Genomic DNA, 25613 nt, shown 5'->3' on the forward strand with positions numbered 1-25613 from the left:
CCATGAGCTGATGTAGATTTCGGTGACAGCAGTTGAGCGCTGCGTCTTATTCATATAACCCCAATTTAGAAGAAAACTCCAAAAATCCCACTTTAGGAGGGAAACCCTGCAAACTTGTGTATGCCGGGGGGCTTCAAGGGGGTGCCATGAGTGACACAACCTTACCCCAAACTAATCCCAGACATAAACTGTCCCTGTGAAGAAACTATATCACCCACAATTCATTTCCAAACTACTAAGGACATGAAAGATGACTAAATCTGAACTACAACAAGAATAGCAGCCATATTGTGCCATCAGTCATCGTCCTTCCGCCTCCCCTCGTGTCACCCCCTCCAATGCCAGGACACTGCATGTGGTGAGCAGCCGCGGCAGATTCGTCACAAAGAAATATTACCCCTTCCAAAAATCAGCCTAAAAATCTTCCGATCCCTCTCCCGGGTAGGTGATCCGCCTTTCTCTCCAAGACTCTGATTTTTATCTTGCAGTGTGTGCGAGGAGGGGCGGACACGAATGTGCGGTGCGTGGCGCTGTGAGGGGATGACTTTACACGGTTAGGGCCGCTGCTCCCTGAGGAGACTCCATTGTTTTCCCGCGGCTCGGAACGAGGGCCCCGGGCACGGCACTGGCCCCTGGCTGCCTGGCCAACCTGTAGGAGGGCCCGGGATAGAGGTGCTGGAGCCTGGTGGGAGCCTCCGCGGGAGAGGCCACACCCCGACACCGACAGACCACACTCGGGGCCTGCTCGTCTTGCAGCCCTGCGCGGCGGGTGTTCGCCTCCTTTTCCCGGATGCTCGGGCTGCACCGACTGAGCCTGGAGATGAATCGCTGCGGCCTCAGACGGGTGAGTGTGTGAGGGCTGCAGGTGGCCGTGTATGGCCGGATCATGTCTATTATATATGGACTGTGTATGTGTGTATTACAGACACACGGGGGTGTATATACCTGTATACAGAGGCCTTCTAGGGGGTGTATATACCTGTATACAGAGGCCTTCTAGGGGGTGTATATACCTGTATACAGAGACCTTGTAGGGGTTGTATATACCTGTATACAGAGGCCTTCTAGGGGGTGTATATACCTGTATACAGAGGCCTCTAGGGGTGTATATACCTGTATACAGAGGCCTCTAGGGGTGTATATACCTGTATACAGAGGCCTTCTAGGGGGTGTATATACCTGTATACAGAGACCTTGTAGGGGGTGTATATACCTGTATGCAGAGGCCTCTAGGGGGGTGTATATACCTGTATGCAGAGGCCTCTAGGGGGTGTATATACCTGTATACAGAGGCCTCTAGGGGGTGTATATACCTGTATACAGAGGCCTCTAGGGGGGTGTATATACCTGTATACAGAGGCCTCTAGGGGGGTGTATATACCTGTATACAGAGGCCTCTAGGGGGGTGTATATACCTGTATACAGAGGCCTCTAGGGGGTGTATATACCTGTATACAGAGGCCTCTAGGGGGTGTATATACCTGTATACAGAGGCCTCTAGGGGGTGTATATACCTGTATACAGAGGCCTCTAGGGGGGTGTATATACCTGTATACAGAGGCCTCTAGGGGGTGTATATACCTGTATACAGAGGCCTCTAGGGGGTGTATATACCTGTATACAGAGGCCTTCTAGGGGGTGTATATCTATCTATCTATATATATACCGCCCCTCAGGAGAGTCCTGTGTGTAGTTATACTCATAACCCTGAAGACCCCTGTGGGTGTAATACACATATACACACACATAGGTCTTCAGGGGTATGTGTATACTGTTGTGGGATATATCTATCTATATATCTATCTATCGAGAGAGAGATTAATTATATATAATATTTTTCATGACATAGTTATTATTTGCAGGAATAAATATTACCTTCTGCCGCCCCATCTAAGATTTTTGACACAATTTGCAATGGAAATGTGAATGAATCCTAAGGGTCGGTGCAGTTTTTTGCCGCTGAATCCGCCTCAAAATCAACCTCCAAAAAAGGCCTTCTGATAGAACTTTATTGGGAGGCGTTTTATGGAGGCGGAGTCAGCATCAAAATCAGCACCAAAAACCTCCGTGTGCACTGACCCTAAGTGCTAGTTCACACGGGGCTCCGCGTCTACACATTCCGTCGCGGCGTTCCACCATGGATTAGTCCCAAATGAATGAGCCGGAGCCTCGCGCTGTGGCTGATTCAGCCGTGGAATCCGCAGCAGATAGGGCAGTTCGCTTCTCTTTCCGCTATAAGCTAGTGAAAAAGAAGCGAGAGGTTCCCCTTGAAGTCAATGGGAGCAGCGGATTTTGAGGTGGACTTGCCCCGTGTGAACTAGTTTTAAGAGGGAAGACAGACATTGTGCTCAGTCTGTCCCATAGACATTGAATGGAGAGGGGGGGTACATACATGATTACTGCTGAGGCCCCCGTTCCCACAGTCCCCCAGTGATCAGACATTTACCACCCGCCCTGCAGACGCACCTTACAATATTTTGTTTAGCCATCCAGCCATTTAAGGCAACGTTCTGCAAGTCCCTGGTATTAAAGGGGATGGTCACTTCAGAAAATGTTTCCCCTAAACTGTGCAGCTGCTCTTACTTTACCCCAACAGGTTGTTAGCAGGTCCCTGCCGCCCGCCGGTGGGGCCTCAGTCATGTGACTACATTCTCAGCTGTTGTAATAGGTAATACGATACGTAAATAAGTAGTCACGTGACTAAATCACATGACTACTGGCCATGGATGTGGCAGCTGGGGCGCTGCGTATAGTGTGAGCAGCTGTACACTTTAGTGCCCCAGCCAAATGTTTAGGGAATATGTTTACAAAGTAGTCAATCCCTTTAAGGCTGAAAGTCTACAGGTGAAGCACATCTTAAAGGGGTTGTACCAGGGAAAGAAAATCACGTGTGCTTTCTCTCGGAAACGTAGCCACATCTGATTGTCGCTTGTGCCTGGTATGGCAGTTCTGCTCTATTGGTGCTGAGCTGTAGTACCAGACACAACCCATGGACAGGTGTGGCAATGTTTCGAGGAAAAACTAGATGTGTTTCTGTCATCCTGGTACAACCCCTTTGTCTCAGATGTATTTTTGCGGTGTGAAAATTGTTACTGTCCATGGTTATGTTAGGGAGCGTTCACACTACCGTCGGTGTCCGACAGGTAGTGTCCGCTCAAAATCTGGTACGGACATTAGGAGCGGACACTAACTGAGTCCGTGACACCTGTCATTTATTTAAATGGGCATCGGGTGCGTTCTTTTGCACTCCGTGCCTGTCCTTCCCTGTCCGCAAGTGAAGATGTCCGACTTCTCAAGCGGACAGAAAAACCCGACATGTAGGTTTTTGGTGTCCGCTTGAAAAGTCGGACATCTTTACATGCGGACAGTGAAGGAAGGGCACGGAGTGCAAAAGACCGCACCCGATGCCCATTTAAATAAATGACAGGTGTCACGGACTCAGCTAGTGTCCGCTCCTAATGTCCGTACCAGATTTTGAGCGGACACTACCTGTCGGACACCGACGGTAGTGTAAACGCCCCCTTATAGTATTACTACCAATATTTTTTTCTCTACAGCTCCATTATGCGTATACAGGTCCTATACATCCCATCGTGTCTCTGTATACCATGACGTGCCTACTTAGCTCCGCTTGGCCTATAGACTTTTTCATCTTGCTTTTAGAGTTTGTTCCAGCCATGAATGAACGCACAATTGAATAGGTTTTTACCTTCTACGTGCAGGTGGGATTTTGTCTTTTGAATGGGCCCAAGCAGGATAAGGGATAGGATTCTGATGGCTGGGGGCTCCAGCACTCAGATCCCCACCTGTCATGAGAACAGGGCCCCATGTACCGATGTCTCAATGATGTGACGGTTGCAGTGCTCGGCTATCTCTGGCAGTCCCATGAAGAGCTCACATGCACGACTGTCCCTCCATTCAAACAGAGGTATCCAGGATCCTCATTCTCTTGATCCCAGCTGTGGGACCTGTGTCTCCCCATTGTCGGCAGTGGGGACTTGGACATCCCTAGTCTGTACAGTTTAGGAGTTGCCTCACTTGTACCAGCGGGAGGATATAGTGACATTATCCATTTGTTTTTTTCAGGTCACTGACTTCTTGTTCTCATTGCAGATGTAACATAATGGGTGTGGACTTCGACGTCAAAACGTTTTGCCACAACTTGAGGGCCACCAAACCTCCTTATGAATGTCCAGTAGATACCTGCCGAAGGATCTATAAAAGCTACAGTGGGATCGAGTACCATCTCTACCATTATGACCATGACAACCCACCACTCCAACAGCAGACCCCCATCAGAAAATCCAAAAAGAAGGGGCGACAGCCTCGTTCTGCCAACAAGCAATCGCCTACTCACTCCGAGTTATCCCAATCTCCCAACCGGGAGGTGATGACCTATGCTCAGGCCCAGCGGCTCGTAGAAGTGGAACTGCATGGACGGGTGCACCGGATCAGTATCTTGGACAATCTGGATGTTGTTTCAGAAGATGATGATGTCCCGGAGGAGGCGCCTGAGAATGGAAGCAATAAAGAAAACAATGAGACTCCGACAGCAACTCCTAAGTCTGGAAAACATAAGAACAAGGACAAGAGGAAAGACTCAAATCATCACCATCATCACAGCTCATCCACGGGTACCACGCCAAAGCTTCCAGAAGTCGTGTACCGGGAGCTGGACCAGGACACACCAGATGCTCCTGCTCGTCCTTCCTCCTATTACAGGTAACTGCAACATCATCATCATCATTATTAGTGATAATACCAGAGGGTGCTCCTGTTATCTAAATATCAGCACTGGCTGCTTCACGTTATAGTCATCCCTTTAGCTTCCAGCACCCAAATGATACCTGGGTGTCAGACCCCACCAATCAGATCTTGGTGATCCATCCTGTGGATAGGTCATCATTATTATTAGAACCTGAAAAACCCCCGCTAACTCTTTCTTCTGGTCAAAAAATAACTTGTTGTTTGGTTAACCCCCCCATAGCCTATTTTTCCAGTGACATAACCATTGTAGATTATCTCAGCTCTGAGGCACAATAACTGTTTAACATTTACATTTTGCTTCCATCTCCTGGTTGGAGAACTTCTGATAAGATTGCTGCTGATTTTTGCTTTTGGCTATTTTTCCTCCTCTGCTTTTTCAAGGTACATTGAGAAGTCAGCAGAAGAGCTGGATGAAGAAGTCGAGTACGACATGGACGAGGAGGATTACATCTGGCTCGACATCATGAACGAACGGCGAAAGACTGAAGGTGTCAACTCCATACCGCAGGAGATCTTTGAGTACTTAATGGATCGCCTGGAAAAGGAGTCGTACTTCGAGAGCCATAACAAAGGGGACCCAAACGCATTGATAGATGAGGACGCCGTCTGCTGTATCTGCAATGACGGGGAATGTCAGAACAGCAATGTTATATTGTTTTGTGACATGTGTAACCTGGCTGTGCACCAGGAGTGCTATGGGGTGCCTTACATCCCTGAGGGACAGTGGCTTTGCAGGAGGTGTCTCCAGTCACCTTCCAGAGCTGTAGATTGCGCCCTGTGCCCAAACAAGGGAGGTGCATTTAAGCAGACAGATGACGGCCGCTGGGCCCATGTGGTCTGCGCTCTCTGGATCCCTGAGGTCTGTTTTGCTAACACAGTCTTCCTAGAACCTATAGACAGCATTGAACATATCCCTCCGGCCCGCTGGAAGCTAACGTGCTATATCTGCAAACAGCGTGGCTCGGGGGCTTGTATACAGTGTCACAAAGCAAACTGTTACACGGCCTTTCATGTTACTTGTGCTCAGCAGGCTGGACTCTACATGAAAATGGAACCTGTGCGGGAAACGGGAGCTAATGGCACTTCCTTCAGTGTACGCAAAACGGCCTACTGTGATATTCACACACCCCCGGGCTCTGTGTGTAAACTTCCTGCGCTCTCCCATAGTGAAGGAGAGGAGGAAGACGACGAAGAAGAAGATGAAGGGAAAGTTTGGAGTTCGGAAAAAGTGAAGAAGGCAAAAGCCAAGTCAAGGATTAAAATGAAAAAAGCTCGGAAAATCCTTGCGGAAAAAAGAGCCGCTGCCCCTGTTGTTTCCGTTCCTTGCATTCCCCCCCACAGGTAAATACATTACTGCAGCGGTATATATGAAATGACCGCTGAAACGTGGTTGTGTCACTGTCCATCAAATCTAGTGTAAAATTCCTTAAAGGGGTTGTGTCTTTATGGACACTCTTTCCCTATCCACAGGACAGGGGGATAAGTGTCCGATCGCAAGGATGGCTGAGTCCTGGACAAAGCCCACAGTCCCATAGAAGTGAAAGGGGGAGCGCTGGTCATATTGCATTTGGTATAGTCATATGGTCATTCACAAGGAGGCCTTAGGGGAACTTTTGGCCTTGATCGGGGCCCCTATGATTGGACACGTATCCCCTGGCATGTGGATAGGGTATAAGTGTCCATAACACCTTTATAAGGCTTCACGCACATGACAATGTGATCCATGAGCAATGGAACGGCAGCACACAGATGGTACCCGTATGTCGTCCATATTGATCACTGACTCATACAGTTGACTGTATGAGCGGGAGCCACAAAACAAACAGGAATTGGACCGACGATGAGTTTGGCTCTAGCACACACACACCCATGAGAAAAAAAAGCGGTCTTGTGCATGGGGTCACAGAAATGAATAGGTGAGTGTGCGTCCGTGGATCACACACTGGCGATATACACGGTCTTGTATTCTATTAGTTTTAAGGAATGTATTGTTATATCACTAGTACTTGCCGCAACGTTCAGATCCACCACCGACAATCTGAAGAACAAAGACTTATGTTGGCTTTGTCCCCTGCACAGCATTGCTTATGTGCTGATATTTGCAACACAATCCTATGCCAGCGAATCGTGCCAGGTGACTTGTTGTAGCCCCCAGTTAGTTCTAAATATGATGGGGGCTCCAGCAGTCATAATGATATGCGGTCACTTGTTATGGTGTAAGCCTCACTACAAAGGGAATGGTGCTATATATCCAAATTCAGTGTTTGGTGCCAGTGCCAGCTATGAGCAGCTGATCAGTGGGGGTGCTGGGCGTCTCCTATCAATCTGATATTGACAATCTTAATTATAAATACCCCGGACTTTACCGACTCCAACCAGGACATAAATGCAGCGATATCAATGTGTCGTGGGTGAGAATATTCAACATAAAATCAATACCCGGATTTGTAATGTATTTGTCCATTTCCATTGCAACTCCATGCCAGAAATGGTTTCACTACAGTCGCAGATTACTGTAGTGATTGACATGGCAGCCATCATTTAACCCTTTTGTGACAGGAGTCTTTTATCTGTACTTTGAAGCCTGTATGACTTATTCATGTCCTGTCCATTGACATTTAGCGCTCAGTGGCAGCAGCACCCGCCGCGGTATCATTTATTTATAGAGTATTCCTTCCATTTTATTTGTACTTAACCGAATGTAAAATATTGTATGCTATTACAAAGAGCTGCTTCATCCCACGACATACGCTCCATTGTTCACAAACCAGCTGAGCGACTTTTAGAGGCGGACGACTGTGGCAGATCTGCTTGTAATCGGAGCCAAACGTCTCTGCATGTGGCGCGTCTGCTCTTATACAATGGGTAGTAAACACTACAGTGGCCTGGACAAGGGCAGGAAAGCGTTAGAGGTGATGGCTACCATCGTAAGAGTGGAGGGCGCCTGTCCTGGCTTACAGTAATATAGAACTAGAAGACATTCTCTCTAATGACTTAAGGGTCGTGCACAAAGACAATAAGTCTAAGTTTTAGATCTATGGAGGTGTGACCACAGGGACCCCCATCTGAATGGAGCAGCTGGTGCACGGCTGCTCCATTCATCTCTATGGACTGCAGGGCAAAGCGAATGGCATAGATGGCAGATTGGGCTACAAAGGTAACTGCAAGGAATGAGGCGTGCGTGAGAGGATTTGGGACTGGCTGCGGTCCTTCCAGAGTAACTAGTGGCGGTTACGTTTATAAGCTTAAAGAGCATGTATCCCCTATCCACAGAATACAGGACACGCGGCTCCAGTGTCCCCCTTATTGAATAAAGTAGTTGCCTGATTCTTGGCTCCATTTTAGTGACCCCCATTGCCCTTGAAAAAGTAGAGCACACTCCGCTTTTTAACACATCAGAAAAATGTTCTCCGTTCTCATTGACCGGACTCCTCCTTTGAAAGTCAATGGGCTTGTGAAAAAAATAGGATGTGGTGCGGATATAACCGAATTGTCTGTATTTTGCTGTGGGCGCACTGGCGGCTGTAAATAGCTGGAGCGTCATGAACCCGCGATGGCCAATGACGGCATGAACTTGTCTTCTAAATCCTGCAGTCATATGGGGGGAGGGGGGCATTCCGGATACGTACTGCTGCCATAGTGTCTGGATGAGCCCTTTATGGGCGGCAGCACCCAGGTTCTTCTGACCCAAACTTAGATCACCGCAGGGTGAAGACATGCACCTCAATTTAGTTATTACTATTTTCTAATATTTGGATTTTCTTTTATGATGTCAGAATTAATTTTGCTCTTCCGTCTGCTCTGAGTTACTGCTGCTGTAGTGGTGCTTGCGTGCCTGTAGTGGTCATGTGACTGTGGCAATTATCTGAATTAACCCCTTCATAGTACATGACGGGTACGATGGGGTACTGCATGTGTGCTGCACGGATCGGGAGTTGGTCAGTGTACATCTGTTGAGACTTAGGGGGGTCCTCTTTTGTGCAACAGGGACTGAGGCCCATAGTTAGGCCCAAGGATCATTTAAGGTGCCTCAGCCCTGTCTCTCGCTCCTCTATGTGCATGGTCATCGTTCTGTATCCTGCACCCTGGAGAATACAACACACTGTCCTAACTTATATAAGGTCTATTTTCTCTGCCCGACCCTCCATCTGTCAGTCTGAATCCGTTAGATTGTCACGAACCATCAGATCTCTATATAAGCCCAATTGTAGATGGCGATGACTCTGAGCTGCTACCATTTCCACCTATACTTAGCCTTGGAAATCCCAGCGACCTTATGGTGTTTTCTGTGTGGCAGTGCCTGACTCTGCTTGTGCTATACATTATGACTCTTGTATAGTAGCCGATGCAGATTTTGCTCTTGCTATATCTTTTTGCTCTTGCTATATTTGTCACTTATATTTTGCATCTTTTCTTTTTCTTCCAGACTCAGTAAGATCACCAATTGCCTCACCATACAGAGGAAGAGCCAGTTCATGCAGAGGTTGCACAGCTACTGGACGCTAAAGCGACAATCCCGCAACGGTGTACCCTTGTTGCGCCGCTTACAGACGCACTTGCAGTCGCAAAGGAACTGCGAACAGGTCAGAAAGCGGCGTTTTTATTCCCCTTGACAGGATTTGGAAAAAAGGTTACCTGACTTGTGAATCCTAGATTATTACCTACTGCCCACCGCAGGTCTAGACCCCCCAAATGGCTGAAACCATAAAGTTCCTCTAATTCCACTGCACAGACCTGAACATGACCCATTGATTCGTCCTCTTCTATTTTGTTAGCGCCCAGTTATCCTGCTGTATTAATAGCCAGCCAACTTTTCTAGAAATAGGTGTAGCTGTGACATAGCCAAATAGAAATTTAAGCAACTGTATAGGGAAAGGGTTTGATGGGTGAGCTTCATTGTTCAGACCACCACAGCTTTTTTTATACGGCTGATCAGCATAGGTCACAGGTAAGAGACACTCACTAAGGACCTACTTTTGGGATAGGTCATCAATACATTATCGATATGTTAGTCCTGGAAAACTCCTTCTATTTTAGCACCTCTATGGCTGTCTCCATTGAAATCTATGAGCATCATGGAAAAATTGGAGCAGTGTAGTTTTGCCATAAATGTTGGGAATATCCATCAGCTTGTGTTGTATCTGTTGGGCAGAGATGAAGACGAGGCCAGTGTTGTGTATTCTAGTAATTGATCTGTGCGGTGCCCTATACCTCTGAGCGGAGGCGTTCTCCTAGATGGATCCATCAGGAACAGATAAATAAAAGCATTTACTCTCCCAATAGGAGATGAAGTGGAGAATACCTAAATCAGATGATGTGTCTGTCTACCCGGGGGCAATGTCTAAATCAAACGATGAGAAGGGAGACCAAAGCATTAAGGTGATTATAAGGCGGCTACTCTGCAGTCGTAGACTGTCCTCTGACTTGTCATTTGCTTCCTTTCCCCCGATATAAAGGTCTGTGACGTCACAGTCATCTGGGAAAATACATAAGTCATCGCTGAAGTAACTTATGTAGTGCAACGATGACGCTTTACTGCTTGTCATGATCATGTTTCTGGTTCATTTCTCTCCTAGGTTTGCTTATATACATTATTCTTATTCCAAGGCCGGGCACCCTTTGGTCATACACTGGGTACATGGAGGTTAAAGTATATGTTCACTATGTGTACCGGGAATACACCAAGATACGCACAGAGCGTGAAAGCAACAGTCACGGGAATAGATCCATCCATTAAAGTCTTTAATATAGGACCTAAATTACATATAGAACAGAAGGTTGCCCGCCATTATATGGCTTCCTGTTCACAAGTCTTTGAGTGGTCGCAGATGTGTTTCCCTTTTCCTTTTTACGATCCCTTTAAAGTTTAGGTTACCTTTGGGAAACCTTCACTAATATTTTGGGGAATTTTATAAACAATAAATTCCCTTTCTATTTTAATCCCCAGATCTCTAGATCTCTTATAATGCACTGACTCACATTCACTGCAGTATGGCCGGTGGAAAAGTCTACCTGTACTCTCTACATATTCCCATGTGTATACGGGGCTGGCCAGCGGGTTTATAGTCATGGCTGCCGGAGCCAGTTGGACAGCGCTCCTAGAGATTTGCTGGTGGGATCTCACTTGTTAGGTTGGATAAAAGTTTCTCTTCCCAAAGACGACTCTGTAAAGATTGAGCTGAACTTTGCAGCCATTTTTTATAGGTTCAATGTTTGTAAACTAAGAAAGAAAGCCACTTTATAAATAGTTTTATTTAAAAAAAAATAAATCTAGCATTTTGCAAATAAGGCTGTTGTATGGCTACAGACTATAAACGTCATGTAAGGGTGCAGGTACGCCAATAACCAACCTCTGTCCTCACGACCACTCACCTTCGTACACATTGCTCTCGATCATACATGCACGTGTTCTCAGTAAGCCGCTGCCAGACTCCACTGGTGCCAACTTGGCTCCTTTAAGAAGAAATGGATCAGGCATGTTAATGTCAACGTGCTCAATCCTTCCTTCCCTTAAAGGGATCCTATTATTGGATACGATTTTTTTCTGACTAACACGAAGGAATAGCCTTAAGAAAGGCTATTCTTCTCCTACCTAGATGTCTTCTGTGCGCCGCCGTTCGGTAGAAATCTGGGTTTTCTTCAGTATGCAAATGAGCTCTCTCGTAGCACTTGGGGGCGGCCTCCAGCGCTCAAACAGAACAGGGGGCGTCCCCAATGCTGCGAGAGAACCGCCTCCAGCGCCGCCTCCATCTTCTTCTGGAACAGCCTCTCCCTGCGTTGTCTTCTGTCCTGGGTTTCAATCTACTAGGCCTCGGGCCTCATCAATCAGCATGCCCAGGCCACAAGAAAATGGCTGTTTACACCAGCTTACTGTGTAAGCAGCCATTTTCTTGTGGCCTGGGCATGCGCCTTCAGCAAGGCCTAGTAGATTGAAACCCAGGACAGAAGAAGACGCAGGGAGAGGGCGTTCCAGAAGAAGATGGAGGCGGCGCTGGAGAGTTCTCTCGCAGCATTGGGGACGCCCCTGAGCTGTTTGAGCGCTGTGGCCCGCCCCCAGTGCTGCAAGAAAACTCATTTGCATACTGAAGAAAGCCCAGGTTTCTACCGAACGTCGGAGAAGTCATCTAAAGGTAGGAGAAGAATTGCCTTTCTTAAGGCTATTCCTACGTGTTAGTCAGAAAAAAGAATATCCAATGCTAGGATCCCTTTAAGTTGATCCCACTAAAACTTTGGGTTCAGTTATCCTTTCTCTTATTTATATGGGAAGCCTTTACTTTATCATAATGAGCAGATGGGAGAGAGGAAAACCTGACTGCAGATTCAGACTACTTACATGAATGGTTTGTAGTCTGTTACCATACTATTACCTTTACAACCAAGACTACAACCAAGACTCCTTGCAGAATTGCATTATCTCCAGCAATAGAAAGGGTCACAAAGCTGGATGTAATATTAATAGGGAATATGTTAGGAAGTTGCCGCCGTTCGCCATAACCTGGAAAGCCTGTGGCGGCCATGTTTTATATAGTCTATAGACTAGACCATGATGAGGCTGAGCTCTACCTTTTTGGCTCTTGTTAACGCATTTTATCTTTCAACAGAAAGACTCCACGGATAAAAACTGGATGCTGAAGGAACAATTAAAATCTTGGCAGAGGCTCCGGCATGACCTGGAGCGAGCACGCCTACTGGTAGAATTAATACGCAAGCGAGAGAAGCTCAAGAGAGAAACGGTAACCATTGGCCGCCCGCGGCTTTGGCTCATGAGTCTCTTCTCTCCGCGTCCTGTGTTTGATTCCGCTCTTCTTTTCTCTCTCCCTTTTCTCTTTTTTTTTTTCCTCTGCAGATTAAGATCCAGCAGTTGGCTCTTGAGGTCCAGCTCACTCCATTTCTTATTCTCTTGAGAAAGACCTTAGAGTTATTACAAGAGAAAGATACGAGCAATATATTTACTGAGCCGGTCCCTCTGTCCGAGGTAACAGAACTGTACGAAGTAAGAATCCAATCTCCAACCACATTTTTTGTGCATCTCATAACCATTTTGTCTGTATTCTGTATGACTTGACTTGTCTGACTTCTGGTTTTTTGGTAAATAATATTGGATACCGATAACGGCGACTTATAAAGGCTTCTTAGGTTTTGTATTTAGCCTTCCACCCACTACTAAAGTTCATTCTTCATGAAGTGTTATCCCCATATTAGATAGACGTATAGATGCCGTATTAGACCTAAGAGGCATCTATACACGACAGTTTGGAGGTCATTGTCAGGCAGGCCCAGCACTGCAGCCCCATACTATTAAAGGGATCCTATCGTTAAAATCACATTTTTTCTCACTAACACGTAGGAATAGCCTTAAGGAAGACTATTCTTCTGCCACCTTTAGATGTCTTCTCCGCGCCGCCGTTCGGTAGAAATCCCGGTTTTCATTGGTATGCAAATGCGTTCTCTCGCAGCACTGGGGGCGGTCCTTAGCACTCAAACAGCACTGGGGGTGTCCCCAATGCTGCGAGAGAACTCTCCAGCGCCGCCTCTATCTTCTTCAGGAACGGCACATCTTCTTCTGGCGCAGGCAGTCAAACTTGTAAGCCTCGGGCAGAGCCGACTGCGCATGCCCACAGCCACAAGAAAAATGGCTGCTTACACTGTAAGTAAGTGGCGATTTTCTTGTGACCTGTGGGCATGTGCTCAGGCCCGAGGCCTAGAAGTTTGACCACCAGAGAGACCGTACCTGAAGAAGATGGAGGCGGCGCTGGAGAGTTCTCTCACAGCATTGGGGACGCCCCCAGTGCTGCGAGAGAACTCATTTGCATTCTGACGAAAACCAGGATTTCTACCGAACGGCAGCGCGGAGAAGACATCTAAAGGTAGGAGAAGAATAGTCTTTCTTAAGGCTAATCCTACATGTGATTGTGAAAAAATTTGATTTTAATGGTAGAATCCCTTTATGTGAGCTGCAATACCAATCATAACCACTACACAATGTAGGGCGCTGTGCTTGGTTCTCACTGGTGACGCCGCACCTTACTGTCCTAAGGAAAGGTCATCCGCGTGTCCTGGAAACCACCTATAAACTATAGTGATATTCTGGATGGACTTGCTCTTGATTGCCGTCTAAAATGGTCACCAAGTACTTTGAATGTAAATCTGGCCATTGGTATGAAGATTGTGAATAATGAATGGCAACAAAGTGGACTAATGTAGATCTACTCCATCGATCAGGACTTTTCGTACTGTTTATGCTTTAAAATGGGTTTCTGATATTTTTATATTCATGACCTGTCCTTCGGTCATAGACTCCCAACATCCCAGCACCGATCAGCTTCTTAAAGGAGCCTCTGTGTAGTGACTGCGGCATCACATCTACCAGTCATTCCGTGAATGGGCTGCAATATCAGACACCGCCACAGTATGATGTATGGCGCTGTTCCTGGTATATAGCAAGGTGTCCGCAGTGTTACTTGAGCTGTTCTGCTGCATTGCTGCGAGTCAGACCTAACCCTAAGAGTCATCCGTTTATAAATCTCAGAAAACCACTTTGCAATTTTTTTTTTAATGTAAGATTTTACATTGGGGAAATGTCTTTCATGCAAAATCTCTCTATTGATGTCTATTAAATTGTTTGTGGGGTCTTTCTATCTGTAGTCAACTTAAAGAGGTTGTGCACAGGATCACCGGGGGTCTGACCGCTGAGTCCCACAGTGGTCAGAAGAACCAAAAATCTATGCCACTTCCTTGTGAATGGAGCACCAGCGGGTGACCAGTGCTCCATTCCCTGATCTTGCCGTCCAGGCAGTCCCATAATGATGAATGGAGCGCTTGTCACAAGCGGGGAATAAGTGTCAGATTGCCGGGGCCTGGTCCGCCATTGTTCTGACACTTCTTCCCTATCCCTGTCCTTAATAACACAACCCCTTTAATCGTATTCCACCATTTCTTAGAGTAAGTAGCCCATGGCCGGTACCACCACCTCCTTGAAGTAAAGGACTGGGCTTTACGAGTGCTGTTGCCACTTTTGGTTTGGGATTTTGGTGGTTGCAGCAATATAGGGCATATATATTGATGACTTATTCTTAGGATAGATCATCACTTGGGGTCTGGCAGCCAGGATCCCCACTTATCAGCTGTTTGAAGAGGCCACAAGTATGTTCGGCTGTGCCGATAACATTCTTCGGTTACTCAGTCCCATTCAAATAATAGGACTACGGCAACACAAGTGCAGCCCCATTGATACATACAGTGTTGTGCTTTGTAATCAGTGACGGGGCTGCAGTGCTCACCCGTACGTTGCAACCTCTTTCTACCAGCTGATCTGTGGGGGTCCCGAGTGCTCCTCCCCCCCATTCAACCTTCATATATCGATGATCTATTGCTAGGACAGATCATCAGTATATAAGTCCTGGAAAACTCTTCTCGATATTGCGCCTTGTTTTTTTGCATAGATTTTTAGTCTCCCGTCAGTCCTATTTTGCATGAAGTGTGCGGTAATATTTCTATTGGAGCATCAGGCGGATGTTATTTTGCACAGCGAACACAGTTATAATCCAATTTATGTCATTCATCCCAAAAAAATCTGCTTGCGGCAGGATCGGCAGTCAGTGCTCATGTTGTTCTGACGCTCTCAGCTGCTTCTCTTCTTTTAGCCTTCGGCTTTTCTTTCTTTCTTCAAAGGTCCCCGACTACCTCGAACATATCAAAAAGCCGATGGATTTTCAGACGATGAAGGCGAACCTAGAAGCGCTGCGCTACCAAAACTTTGATCAGTTCGAGGACGACTTTAACCTTATAGTCAACAACTGCATCAAGTATAACGCTAAAGACACCATCTTCTACCGGGCGGCCGTCCGGCTGCGGGAACAGGGGGCGGCCATCATCAGGCAAGCTCGCCGCCAGGCCGAAAAGATTGGCATCGACTTTGAGACTGGAATGCACTTGCCCCAGGTTGGCATGGGAAATGAGATTGTACGTCATGGCAAAGAGCCTGGTGAGTTGTGCAGCCCATAAAATGATGCCTAAAATTGAGGAGGGGCGGGGGTGTTGGGATCGGGACAAGGCCAAGTCAGCAAGCTTTTTTTTTTTTTATTCCTTTGTCAGGATTGTTGAGGGTCTACAGGTGTCTCGGCATTCGGAAACCCCTAGGGGTTAGACCACCATCATTTCTTATGACAGATCCTCAGTGTCTGATTCATTCCAATGGCTGGGCCCCCACTGATCACAACAATGGGGGGTTTTGGGTCCCCTATTTGAGTGGAGTGGTAGCCATCGGTGTGCTGTTGCTCCGATCACCTCTTTGGGACTGTCAAGTACAGCTCTCAGCAATATTTGGCAGTCCCATAGAGTAGTATGGCGTATCCAAGACCACCGCTCCATTCACACAGGAAACTCAGGACCCCCCTTCTTACAATAGACGGGAGTCCCATCAGCCAGACCCCCGCCGATCAGACGCTGATCCCCATTACTATACAATATTCAGTAATACATTTTTCTGTTTGATCTCCCCCAGGTCTAGAACGTACGCCTCCTTCCGACAACCGCAAACCCCTTCCCCTGGAAGAGCAGCTTAAAATCCAGCTAGCCCGGCTGGATGAGGTCAACGCGGGCAAGCAGAGCATAGGAAGGGCGCGTCGGGCCAAGGTGATCCGAAAGGAGATTACATCCATCCGCCGCAAGATGGCCCACCAGCAAGAATCCAGAAGGGACGGAGCCATGGATCGGCATGGCATGTCTGGGAGAGGCAACGTGCCAATGCATGGCCCTTCCGAGAAGGATGGACAGACGGACAGTGCTGCAGAAGAGAGCAGCAGTCAGGAGACGGGGAAAGGTACTGCGCTGTGTTATTGACTGCTTTCTGATTCCCGCAGGGGCCTCTTCTGCAGCTCTGTATAGTTGTCAGACCTGTTTACATTGTGTGAGTGATTGTTATTTTGTGGCACTTTCTTTTCTGTTTTTTGCATATTCCCCCCCTTACTACAGATAGGCGAGTCTACGCCGAGTCTACAGATATTTGAGGGTAGCCATAAGAGCTGAGCCTTCCTTTATATCATGCGCTCCGACTATTGGTTTGTGTGTAACTAAATGCCTGAGGTTTAGGTGATTCTTCTGTTAGCGTTGTCTTGGTTTTTTTGTATATTTGTACCTCTTATAATGCTGCTATACATGTTGCCTAGGACAGATCATGCGGTTACGTATCTTTGTTAGAGCGGATCTGTGACCTTCCTAAAGCAACCTGCCGTTGGTGGGCAATGCCACTATTTTCCTTTTACCAAAAAGCGCCACCTTTTGCCTCCGATGTGGCCGTGATATCGTCTCTAGATTCTGAAACCAGAATGGCTAGAGACGGCACAGGCAACGACCCGAACGCATCGGGCTGTGTCTGAGGCGTAAAGGATCGGAATACACTAATGAAAAGTCAAGATGGGGCATTTTAAGTTATCCCAGAATGGCTCCCTCTGCTGGCTGTGGGTAATGGGTTCACCTCCTTGTGAGGTGATAAGTTATCATTAGGATAGGTCATAAATATCAGATGGGTAGAGGTCTGATATCTGGGACCCTCCACGCTCATGAGCACTAAGGCCTGCGGACAGGTTTCCGTTTGGGAAGTCTATTTGGGAATCACTGGAACAGAAACCTATACGCATAAAAAAAAGCGGTTACCTGGGAATCCTGTGGACCCCATAGACTATAATAGGGTCCATGTGGTTTCTGCACGAAACGTGGAGAGTAAAGTCCTGCAAGCATCGCTTTTGTCTTCACATGTTTCATGCACAAACCACCCACACCCCATTATAGTCTATGGGGTCCGCAGGTTTCCCAGGTAGCCGCTTTTTTCGTGCATATAGGTTTCCGTTTGGGGAGTTCCTGAAGGAAACCCGAATGCAGATATGAATAGGGTCTGACGTTTCTCTGGACTGATAATGTCATGTTTGTTGGTCGCATGTTATAGCAGCAGCTCAGTCTTAGGGGAATAGCACTGAGCTGCAATACCAGGTGCAGTCACTATACCATGAATGGCGCTGTGCTTGGTGAACACTACGGCCTCGTGTGTGGAGGTCCGGCCTATCAGACCCACAGCCATCACATATCACCTGCCCTAAGGATTAGTTATGGACTAGAAGCCCCTAGTACATGGGGGTTCTCATCTTGTTAAGTGATGATGTGTTACTTAGGTATGTCTTCACTTCACGAAGAGGCTAGTGTCACCCTGTTACCCCTTCACCTGCCCTGGTTACCCCACTGTACAGGGAACTACAGCACAGTGAATGGCGTCAGCTGCAGTTCCCTCTATGGCCAGGGAGAGGCAGTGCAGGTGGAAACAAGAAGTGGCAGCTAAATCACTGTACCTCCACCATTTTTAGGATAGGTGGGGGCTGCAGAGGATTAACGCCCACTGATCTCCTAGCTGTATGATTAGATAAAGGGTATTCCAGTCTTGTTAAGTGAAGACATACAGCTAGGAGATCAGTGGGGGTTAATCCTCTGCGGCCTCTTCACTTAACAAGACTGGAATACCCTTTATCTAATGCCAAATGGACGGCTGGTCTGCTTATTCTATAGGTGAATGAATAGTGTTCTTCTGTATTGTCATTACGGTTTCCCATTCGGTATTTCGGGAAAGCTGGATTATTATTTCTGCAAAAGGACTGTGCCTTTAATCTGTATACAGATGGGCCATTCAGCCTGTGAGAAGAGATGTTGGAAATCTCTGCGTTACTGTGAACAGTATGGACACCGACGCTTTTTTGTTTTTTTTTGTATAGGCACCTTTATTGAATGTGGACGGTTATGGGCTCAACTACATATCAAGTGGGGGGGGGGGGGGTCAGAAAGTCACTTTTCTGATGGGCTCAGCACATTGGGGCCAAGCCAGTCGCTTTATCACAGTTCAATAAATTCCTTTATCCCAACAAGAACAGGGGTCCTGAGTGCCCCATCTGAATGGACTGGCAGACCCCCATGCCTGCTGCCCATAACTGAGCTTTCTATTCCCCATAGAGGCCGAATGGCAGCGGTTCAGGGCGATAAGGGGGACCCTGTTTTTCTGACCAGCAGACATATTGGATAGGGAATAAGTATTGTACAAGCCCTTTACAGTGCATTAGAGTTATGCAAAGTTTACATGGGGAACATGGCGTCCCTTCTAGTGCTGGAGATGAGGATGTCAGAAGTGTGCACGTAAATAAAGTTTGTTGCATTGCTTCTGATATAATACTACTGATTGTAAAGACTTGCACCCATAGCTAGAATCCAGTAGAAGATAAGACGTCACACATGTGGCCGAGCCTTTGTTAGATAGCAAAATAGTAGAGTATTAGTCCCTGCTTGGGACTCCCGCGGATTACTGGAATAGGGGTCCGGACACCCCATTAATTTTTTTTTATTTTTTTTTTATAATACGTTGTGTTTCAGTTCCTCCTGATTTTCCAAATCTGCTTCTTGTCAGTGAATCCTGAGCGAATACTTGTCACAGCTGAGGGTTTGTTTCCAGTCGGCTCCTTCCTCGGTGACACGTGGCCCGGACGTCTACGCTCGCTTTGCTAGTTTACAGACTGGATCCGTCTTCACTGACCCTCATCTCTGAGAAGTATCCCGTCAGGATTGTTTCCTCTATTTGCAGAGATCTTGGAAAGGAAATGAAGCACAAGGTCTGTTAGACAATAAGGAAGCACAAGATGGCAGGGGGCCGCTCTTATTTGCACATCCTGAATGTGAAGGGGCCGGAGTAATGGCTTCTTGTACGCCGGAAGGGCGATTTTTTTTATTTTATTTTTTTTATATTTTTTTTCCCAGAGACATCTCTGTGATTTTTCTTGTACTTGTATTGAACATTGTCTACAATTTTTATGTCACTGTTTTGCATTGATGCCGATCTAGGAGAGTAAGACCGCTTAGGACAGGGTGACGGGTCAGCGAAATACTGAATTATTCTGTAGGTTTATGTCACTGTCAGATCAAGTGTTGCCTTAGTAGTGTAGTCTGGGTTCACATCTGTACCGGAGACTGTTGGTGCGACTTCCACCAAGTCAAAAAAAGAATTGCTGCAAGTCTGACTTTGTTTAAAGCGATGGACACCCGGTGGATCCCATTATAATCAGGGCGTCCTTCAGTAACCATTGGTGTCCTCTGTTTTAGCGATCCATCTGTCTATTGTTCTAGTCCACCAATAGACACCCGGGAGCAGATAAGAACATGGTGGTAGAGGGGCTCCAGGATATTGCATGGGGTCATATAATACATGACCTGGCAATGTCATACTCATGTGGTTGTGTCCGGTACTGCAACCATTTAAAGGGATCCTATCATTGCATAACCTTTTTTTTTTTGTCCCTAACACGTCGGAACAGCCTTAAGAAAGACTATTCTTCTTCTATCTTTAGATGTCTTCTCCGCGCCGCCGTTTGGTATATAATCCGGTTTTCATTGCTATGCAAATGAGTTCTTTCGCAGCACTGGGGGCGGGCCCCAGTGCTCAATCAGCACTAGGGGCATCCCCAATGATGTGCGAGAACTCTCCAGCGTCGCCTCCATCTTCTCTTGGAACAGCCTCTTCACGCTTCTTCTTCCGTCCAGGGTTTCAATCTACTAGACCTCGGGCGTACTGTGCTTTCTTGTGGCCGTGGGCATGTGCAGTCAGCTCTGCCCGAGGCCTAGAAGTTTGAATCCAACTCCAGAAGAAGACGCGTGAAGAGGCCGCTCCTGAAGAAGATGGAGGTGGAGCTGGAGAGTTCTCTCACAGCATTAGGGAACCCCCAGTGTTGTTTGAGCGCTAGGGCCCGCCCCCAGTGCTGTGAGAGAATGCATTTGCATACCTAAGAAAATCGGGATATCTACCGAACGACGGTGCAGAGAAGACATCTAAAGGTAGGAGAAGAATAGTCTTTCTTAAGGCTATTCCTACGTGTCGGCAAGAAAAAATGTGATTTTAATGGTAGAATCCCTTTAAAGGGATCTTACCACAAATTAAGCAGGCAAGGTAAGGGGATATGTGTCTGATCAGATGGGGTCCAGCGAGAGGGAACCCCAAGGATCATTAGAACTGGGTCCTGTGCCGCTTGTTTAACCATTTGGTGGTGGAGCATGTGCCCTGGTGCTGTTTTCATCCTGCATGTCGCACTGCCCTTCTATTGAGACATTTGGGCTCAGGACTCCCGTTCTCCAGGTTAGTGGTGGTCCCATCTGCCCACCTTACCGTGATCAGACACGGCCCCTTAAAGCCAGTCTATACCTAATGCCAGCCGTCTGATGTGGTCGCTGTCCGCGTTCTCCGGATTTCCATGCTGTAATAAACGGCCGCTGTTCTTCCATTGTCTCTGTAACCTTGTCCAGTTTGTCGCTGTTTTTGCGCACATTTTTTATCATTGTATTGAGCACTGTATTTTTGTACTTTTTTGGGGAAAATGTTTTCTTTTTTTTTTTTCTATCAATAAAGCGTGTTTATCTAAAACTCCCGATTTGCCCGTTTTTGTGTTTTTTAGTGTGTAGGGAGAGTTCTTCCTTACAGTGCTTCATCCAGGGTCCTGTTTTTACGTGGAAAACTCCAGAATTTTGTCTTTTTTTGTTTTGTTTTGTTTTGTTTTGTTTTGTTTTGATGTTGAATTGTCTGGAGAAATAAATGCTTTTTTCCTTCCTTCTCCTCCTCTTTGTCCTCTTTCCGTCCTTCCTCTGACCGTCTCTTCTCTTCTGGCTCTTAATATCCTGCGCTATCTCTACCTGTCTCTTTTTCCTCTCAGGACTTGGCCCAAACACTTCTTCCACCCCTGCACATGAAGTTGGTAGAAGGACCTCTGTCCTTTTCTCTAAGAAGAATCCCAAAACTGCGGGCCCTCCAAAGAGACCGGGGCGGCCTCCTAAGAACAGGGATAACCAAATGGCGTCAGGGCAGATCAGCAGTCCCATCGGACCCCCTCAGCTCTCTATAATGGGAGGGTCCCAGAGGCAGCGCAAGAGAGTCCGAAGTCCCCGGCCTACGTCTAGTTCGGACAGTGAGAGTGACAGCGACAAGTCTGGAGAAGATGCGTCTCTAGGTGAGTAGGGACGGTCTTGTTATTATATATATATATATATATATATATATATATATCTGTGCAGATCCTGCAGCCATGCTGCTCTAGTGCAGACACCACAAAGCAAAAGTCCCAACACGTTCACAATAGGTTTGACTTTTTTTTTTTTCTATACACGATGGAATTAAAGGGGATGTGCAGTCCGCATGTCCTGTCTCATGTAACATCAGGAGGGAGAGAGGCCAAAGCAGGTACCATACAGGGGCCCATCGCCCCTATATCGTCACCTAGACCGCCTGCCCATTGTGCACTTGTACCTCCCCATGCCTGATGTCACATTCAGCAGGAGTGTATTCTATGCAGAACCCCTTTAAAGGCATTTTCCAGTACTTGACCTGCCTTTAGAATAGCTTATCCATATGTAATTGATGGGACCTTCACAGATCAGCTGTTTGAAGGGCAAGCGCTGCAGCCCCTGTCTGTGAAATGACGTCGCATGGTGAGTAGAGCTGGAATATCAATCCCGTCCAGTACAATATGTATGGCACTGTGGCTGGTATTCCAACACCCAGGACCCCCTCTGATCAGCTGGTCGAAGAGGCGGCAGCACTCAGTTCTCTGGCGTCTGATCCCCACCAGTCTCACATGGATGACCTATCCTATCCTGCCCCCATTAACCTGTGACCCTCTCTTCCCCGATCCCCCGATGGCAGATGTAATCCTCCTCTAGGAGATGATTCCTGTCCAGCCTATGGTTGTCCACAGCGGCCGCCATGTTCCTCGTGTATCACTTCTGTTCCTCCATTAACGCTTCCTGCACTTGTATAGCCTTTCAGTACACTTGTCCACCACCAGGAGGAGACATTCTACCCCTTGTAGGGGGTACCTAGAGCAAAATTAACATATTTGCACCCTTTAATCGTAAACTTTTCTTAGTTGTGCACAATAGAAGCTTTCAATGCGTCTTTCATTTTTTTGTTTTACTTAAGATTTACCCACGAATGGCTTCAGCAACCAGCAGGTGAAGAAAAGTTTTTTAATCTACCGCACTGACTGTAATCTTCCCCGCAGCAGCTCAGACTCCGAATCCAGCACGACCAGCAGCAGCAGCGCCGCCTCTGACAGAACCAGGTAACGCACCTCTTAGAAGTGTCTCTGTGAATATCTTGGTACACCCCCAGGTCTTCCAAAGTCATATAAAACCCATGTGTGTCCCCCCCCCCCCCCCCACCACCACCAAACTGTACATGTATCAGTATAACACATTGTCCTGATCCTTCTCTTTTCCAGCACAACTCCCTCTAAACAAGGCCGGGGAAAGCCATCGTTCTCGAGAGAGAATTACAACGACTATAGCAGCGAGGACACGTCAGGCACGGAGAACGAGTCGTATTCTATAGGGAGCCGAGTAGGACATGGCTGTAAGTGACTTACTACAAACAGTACATATAGAAACGCTACCCGTTGTAAGACTAGCAATGCCCCTGACTAGAGCTGCCACCCACTACGTGTATGTAAGAGCGCTTGGCCCACCCAGTCTGTTCTTTCAGAGAAATCTGTAGTTTGAGGCATTAAAGGGGCTATTCACATGTCATCAATGAGGACTTACCAAACATGCTACACTGCAAGATCCCGATGAGCAGGTCTCTGATATTAAAGGGATCCTATCATTGGATACCCTTTTTTTTCTCCCTAAAACAAAGGAATAGCCTTAAGAAAGGCCATTCTTCTACCACCTTTAGATGTCTTCTCCGCTCCACCGTTTGGTAGAAATCCGGGTTTTCCTCAGTAGGCAAATGAGTTCTCTCGCAGCACTGGGGACATCCCCAATCTGCGAGAGAAATCTCCAGCGCTGCCTCCATCTTCTTCTAGAACGCCCTCTCCTGGGTCGTCTTCCATCCTTGGTTTCAATCTTCTAGGCCTCAGGCAGAGCTGACTGTCCGGGCCACAAGAAAATGGCTGCTTCCACAGTAAGCTGCTGTAGGTGACCATTTTCTTGTGGCCGCTTGCACAGTAAGCTGGTGTGAACGGCCATTTTCTTGTGGTCCAGGCATGCGCAGTCGGCTCTGCCCGAGGCCTAGAAGATTGGAACCCAGGACGGAAGAAGACGCAGGGAGAGGGCGTTCCAGAAGAAGATGGAGGCGGCGCTGAAGATTTCTCTCACAACATTGGGGACACCCCAGTGCTGCAAGAGAACTCCTTTGCATACTAAAGAAAAACAGGATTTCTACAGAACGGCGGCACGGAGAAGACATCTAAAGGTAGAAGAATAGACTTTCTTAAGGCTATTCCTACGTGTTAGGGAGAAAAAAAGGGTATCCAATGATAGGATCCCTTTAAGGGTATATAAGGCGCACCATTGCATGTCATCCATCATTCATGAAGAGGTTTCCCCTTTATTGTTGCACTGTAAAGTAGGCCATCTAGTGGGCTGAATTAGTATGACACCTCTAAGGCTGCTTTGTAATAGATTTGTGCCCGTGTGCGGCTTCAAGGATCAAACACCTGTATACTCATGTGATCCTTGGTTGTATCCGCATGTGGTGCCACTATGTTAGACCGCAGCAAACTGGTGCTTGCCTGATCTCATATAACACCATGGACAAATCCACTTCAGAATCTGCCAATCTAACACTGGGTTCATACTAGCACCGGCAAGATGGACCAGAACGACAAAACCTGCATGTGAGATTAGCAGATTATGGATCTGATTTGTTCTCCTATAAAATTACACCAAGTGTAAGTCCGCCCTTAGGTACACATTTATTTTTGGGTCTGTTTTACATTAATGGGTTTAGTATGTGATGTTACAAGGGGACAATAAGCAAATAACCTAAAGCTATGGAACAGATTTTATTATTGTAACGCACCAGATACCTAGAGAAATCACCATTACTAGGACTGATCCACTCTGCACAAGATATCAGTATAACATATTGCCTCGCTGCTTCTTGTGACTAGTGGCCACTTCTAGACAATGGCTGCCACCAACGCTTTTCTGCACTTTAGTATCTTTAACGTACTGTATGACATTTGAGAACCCAAAACAGGCCTGTGACTTGTGACCTTTTCTGTTGTTTGATAGTGGTACGCAAAGGAATGGAGGGCCGAGGGGCGGGGTGGCTGTCCGAAGACGAAGACTCCACTCTAGAAGCCTTAGACTTGGTGTGGGCCAAGTGTCGGGGATACCCCTCCTATCCAGCTCTGGTAGACTTCAGTTCCTCCCCTCTTATTTTTCCATGTTGTCGTAGCTGTTGTAGATCTATTTGTAATCCGCACATGAAAGGGTCAAACTAAATCCTGATAGAGATTAACCATTTGTGTGTCTGTGATGATATATTTGTGTCCCTAATGGCAGAGAGCGACAGAAGCCTCATTGTAATGTTCTTTTCTTTAGATTATCGACCCAAAGATGCCCAGAGAAGGAGTGTTTCACCACGGCGTACCAATTCCTGTGCCACCCGTAGATGTACTCAAGCTAGGAGAGCAGATGACTCAAGAAGCACAAGAACATCTCTACCTCGTTCTGTTTTTTGACAATAAACGTACCTGGTAAGTAATTACAGAGATGGATTGTGTATGGAGCCCCGAAACGTGGTAGATATTTACTATCAGGGTATTTCTAGGGAGTATATTTCATTGTACTGCACTGAAGTTATATCCCAGAGCTGCGCTCACTATTCTGCTGCTGCAGTCACTGTGTACATACATTACATTACTTATCCTGTGCTATACTGCAGAGCTGCGCTCACTATTCTGCTGGTGCAGTCACTGTGTACATACATTACATTACTTATCCTGTATTGTACTCCAGAGCTGCGCTCACTATTCTGCTGGTGCGGTCAC

At 46.9% G+C, this 25613-nt stretch overlaps 1 protein-coding gene across 3 annotated transcripts in view; it reads left to right on the forward strand.

Annotated features, from left to right (window-relative positions):
- The first annotated feature begins 567 nt into the window (after positions 1 to 567).
- BRPF1 (bromodomain and PHD finger containing 1) overlaps positions 568 to 25613 on the forward strand; it is a 28583-nt gene continuing 3537 nt past the window's right edge. Inside the window, exons 1-14 of one of the 3 annotated variants that reach the window (XM_075287482.1) lie at positions 568 to 844; positions 4114 to 4722; positions 5149 to 6108; positions 9194 to 9350; positions 10051 to 10146; positions 12369 to 12500; positions 12614 to 12760; positions 15439 to 15751; positions 16271 to 16588; positions 21495 to 21788; positions 22757 to 22898; positions 23058 to 23188; positions 24853 to 24974; positions 25165 to 25319. In XM_075287482.1, the coding sequence (XP_075143583.1) occupies positions 4124 to 4722; positions 5149 to 6108; positions 9194 to 9350; positions 10051 to 10146; positions 12369 to 12500; positions 12614 to 12760; positions 15439 to 15751; positions 16271 to 16588; positions 21495 to 21788; positions 22757 to 22898; positions 23058 to 23188; positions 24853 to 24974; positions 25165 to 25319 (3566 nt within the window). In that variant the 5' untranslated portion in view covers positions 568 to 844; positions 4114 to 4123. The remainder of the gene's footprint in view (positions 845 to 4113; positions 4723 to 5148; positions 6109 to 9193; positions 9351 to 10050; positions 10147 to 12368; positions 12501 to 12613; positions 12761 to 15438; positions 15752 to 16270; positions 16589 to 21494; positions 21789 to 22756; positions 22899 to 23057; positions 23189 to 24852; positions 24975 to 25164; positions 25320 to 25613) is intronic. The other 2 variants (XM_075287483.1, XM_075287485.1) reach the window with 2 other exon arrangements.

The sequence above is a fragment of the Leptodactylus fuscus genome, chromosome 9 (assembly GCF_031893055.1).
Source record: "Leptodactylus fuscus isolate aLepFus1 chromosome 9, aLepFus1.hap2, whole genome shotgun sequence".
NCBI lineage: Eukaryota > Metazoa > Chordata > Amphibia > Anura > Leptodactylidae > Leptodactylus > Leptodactylus fuscus.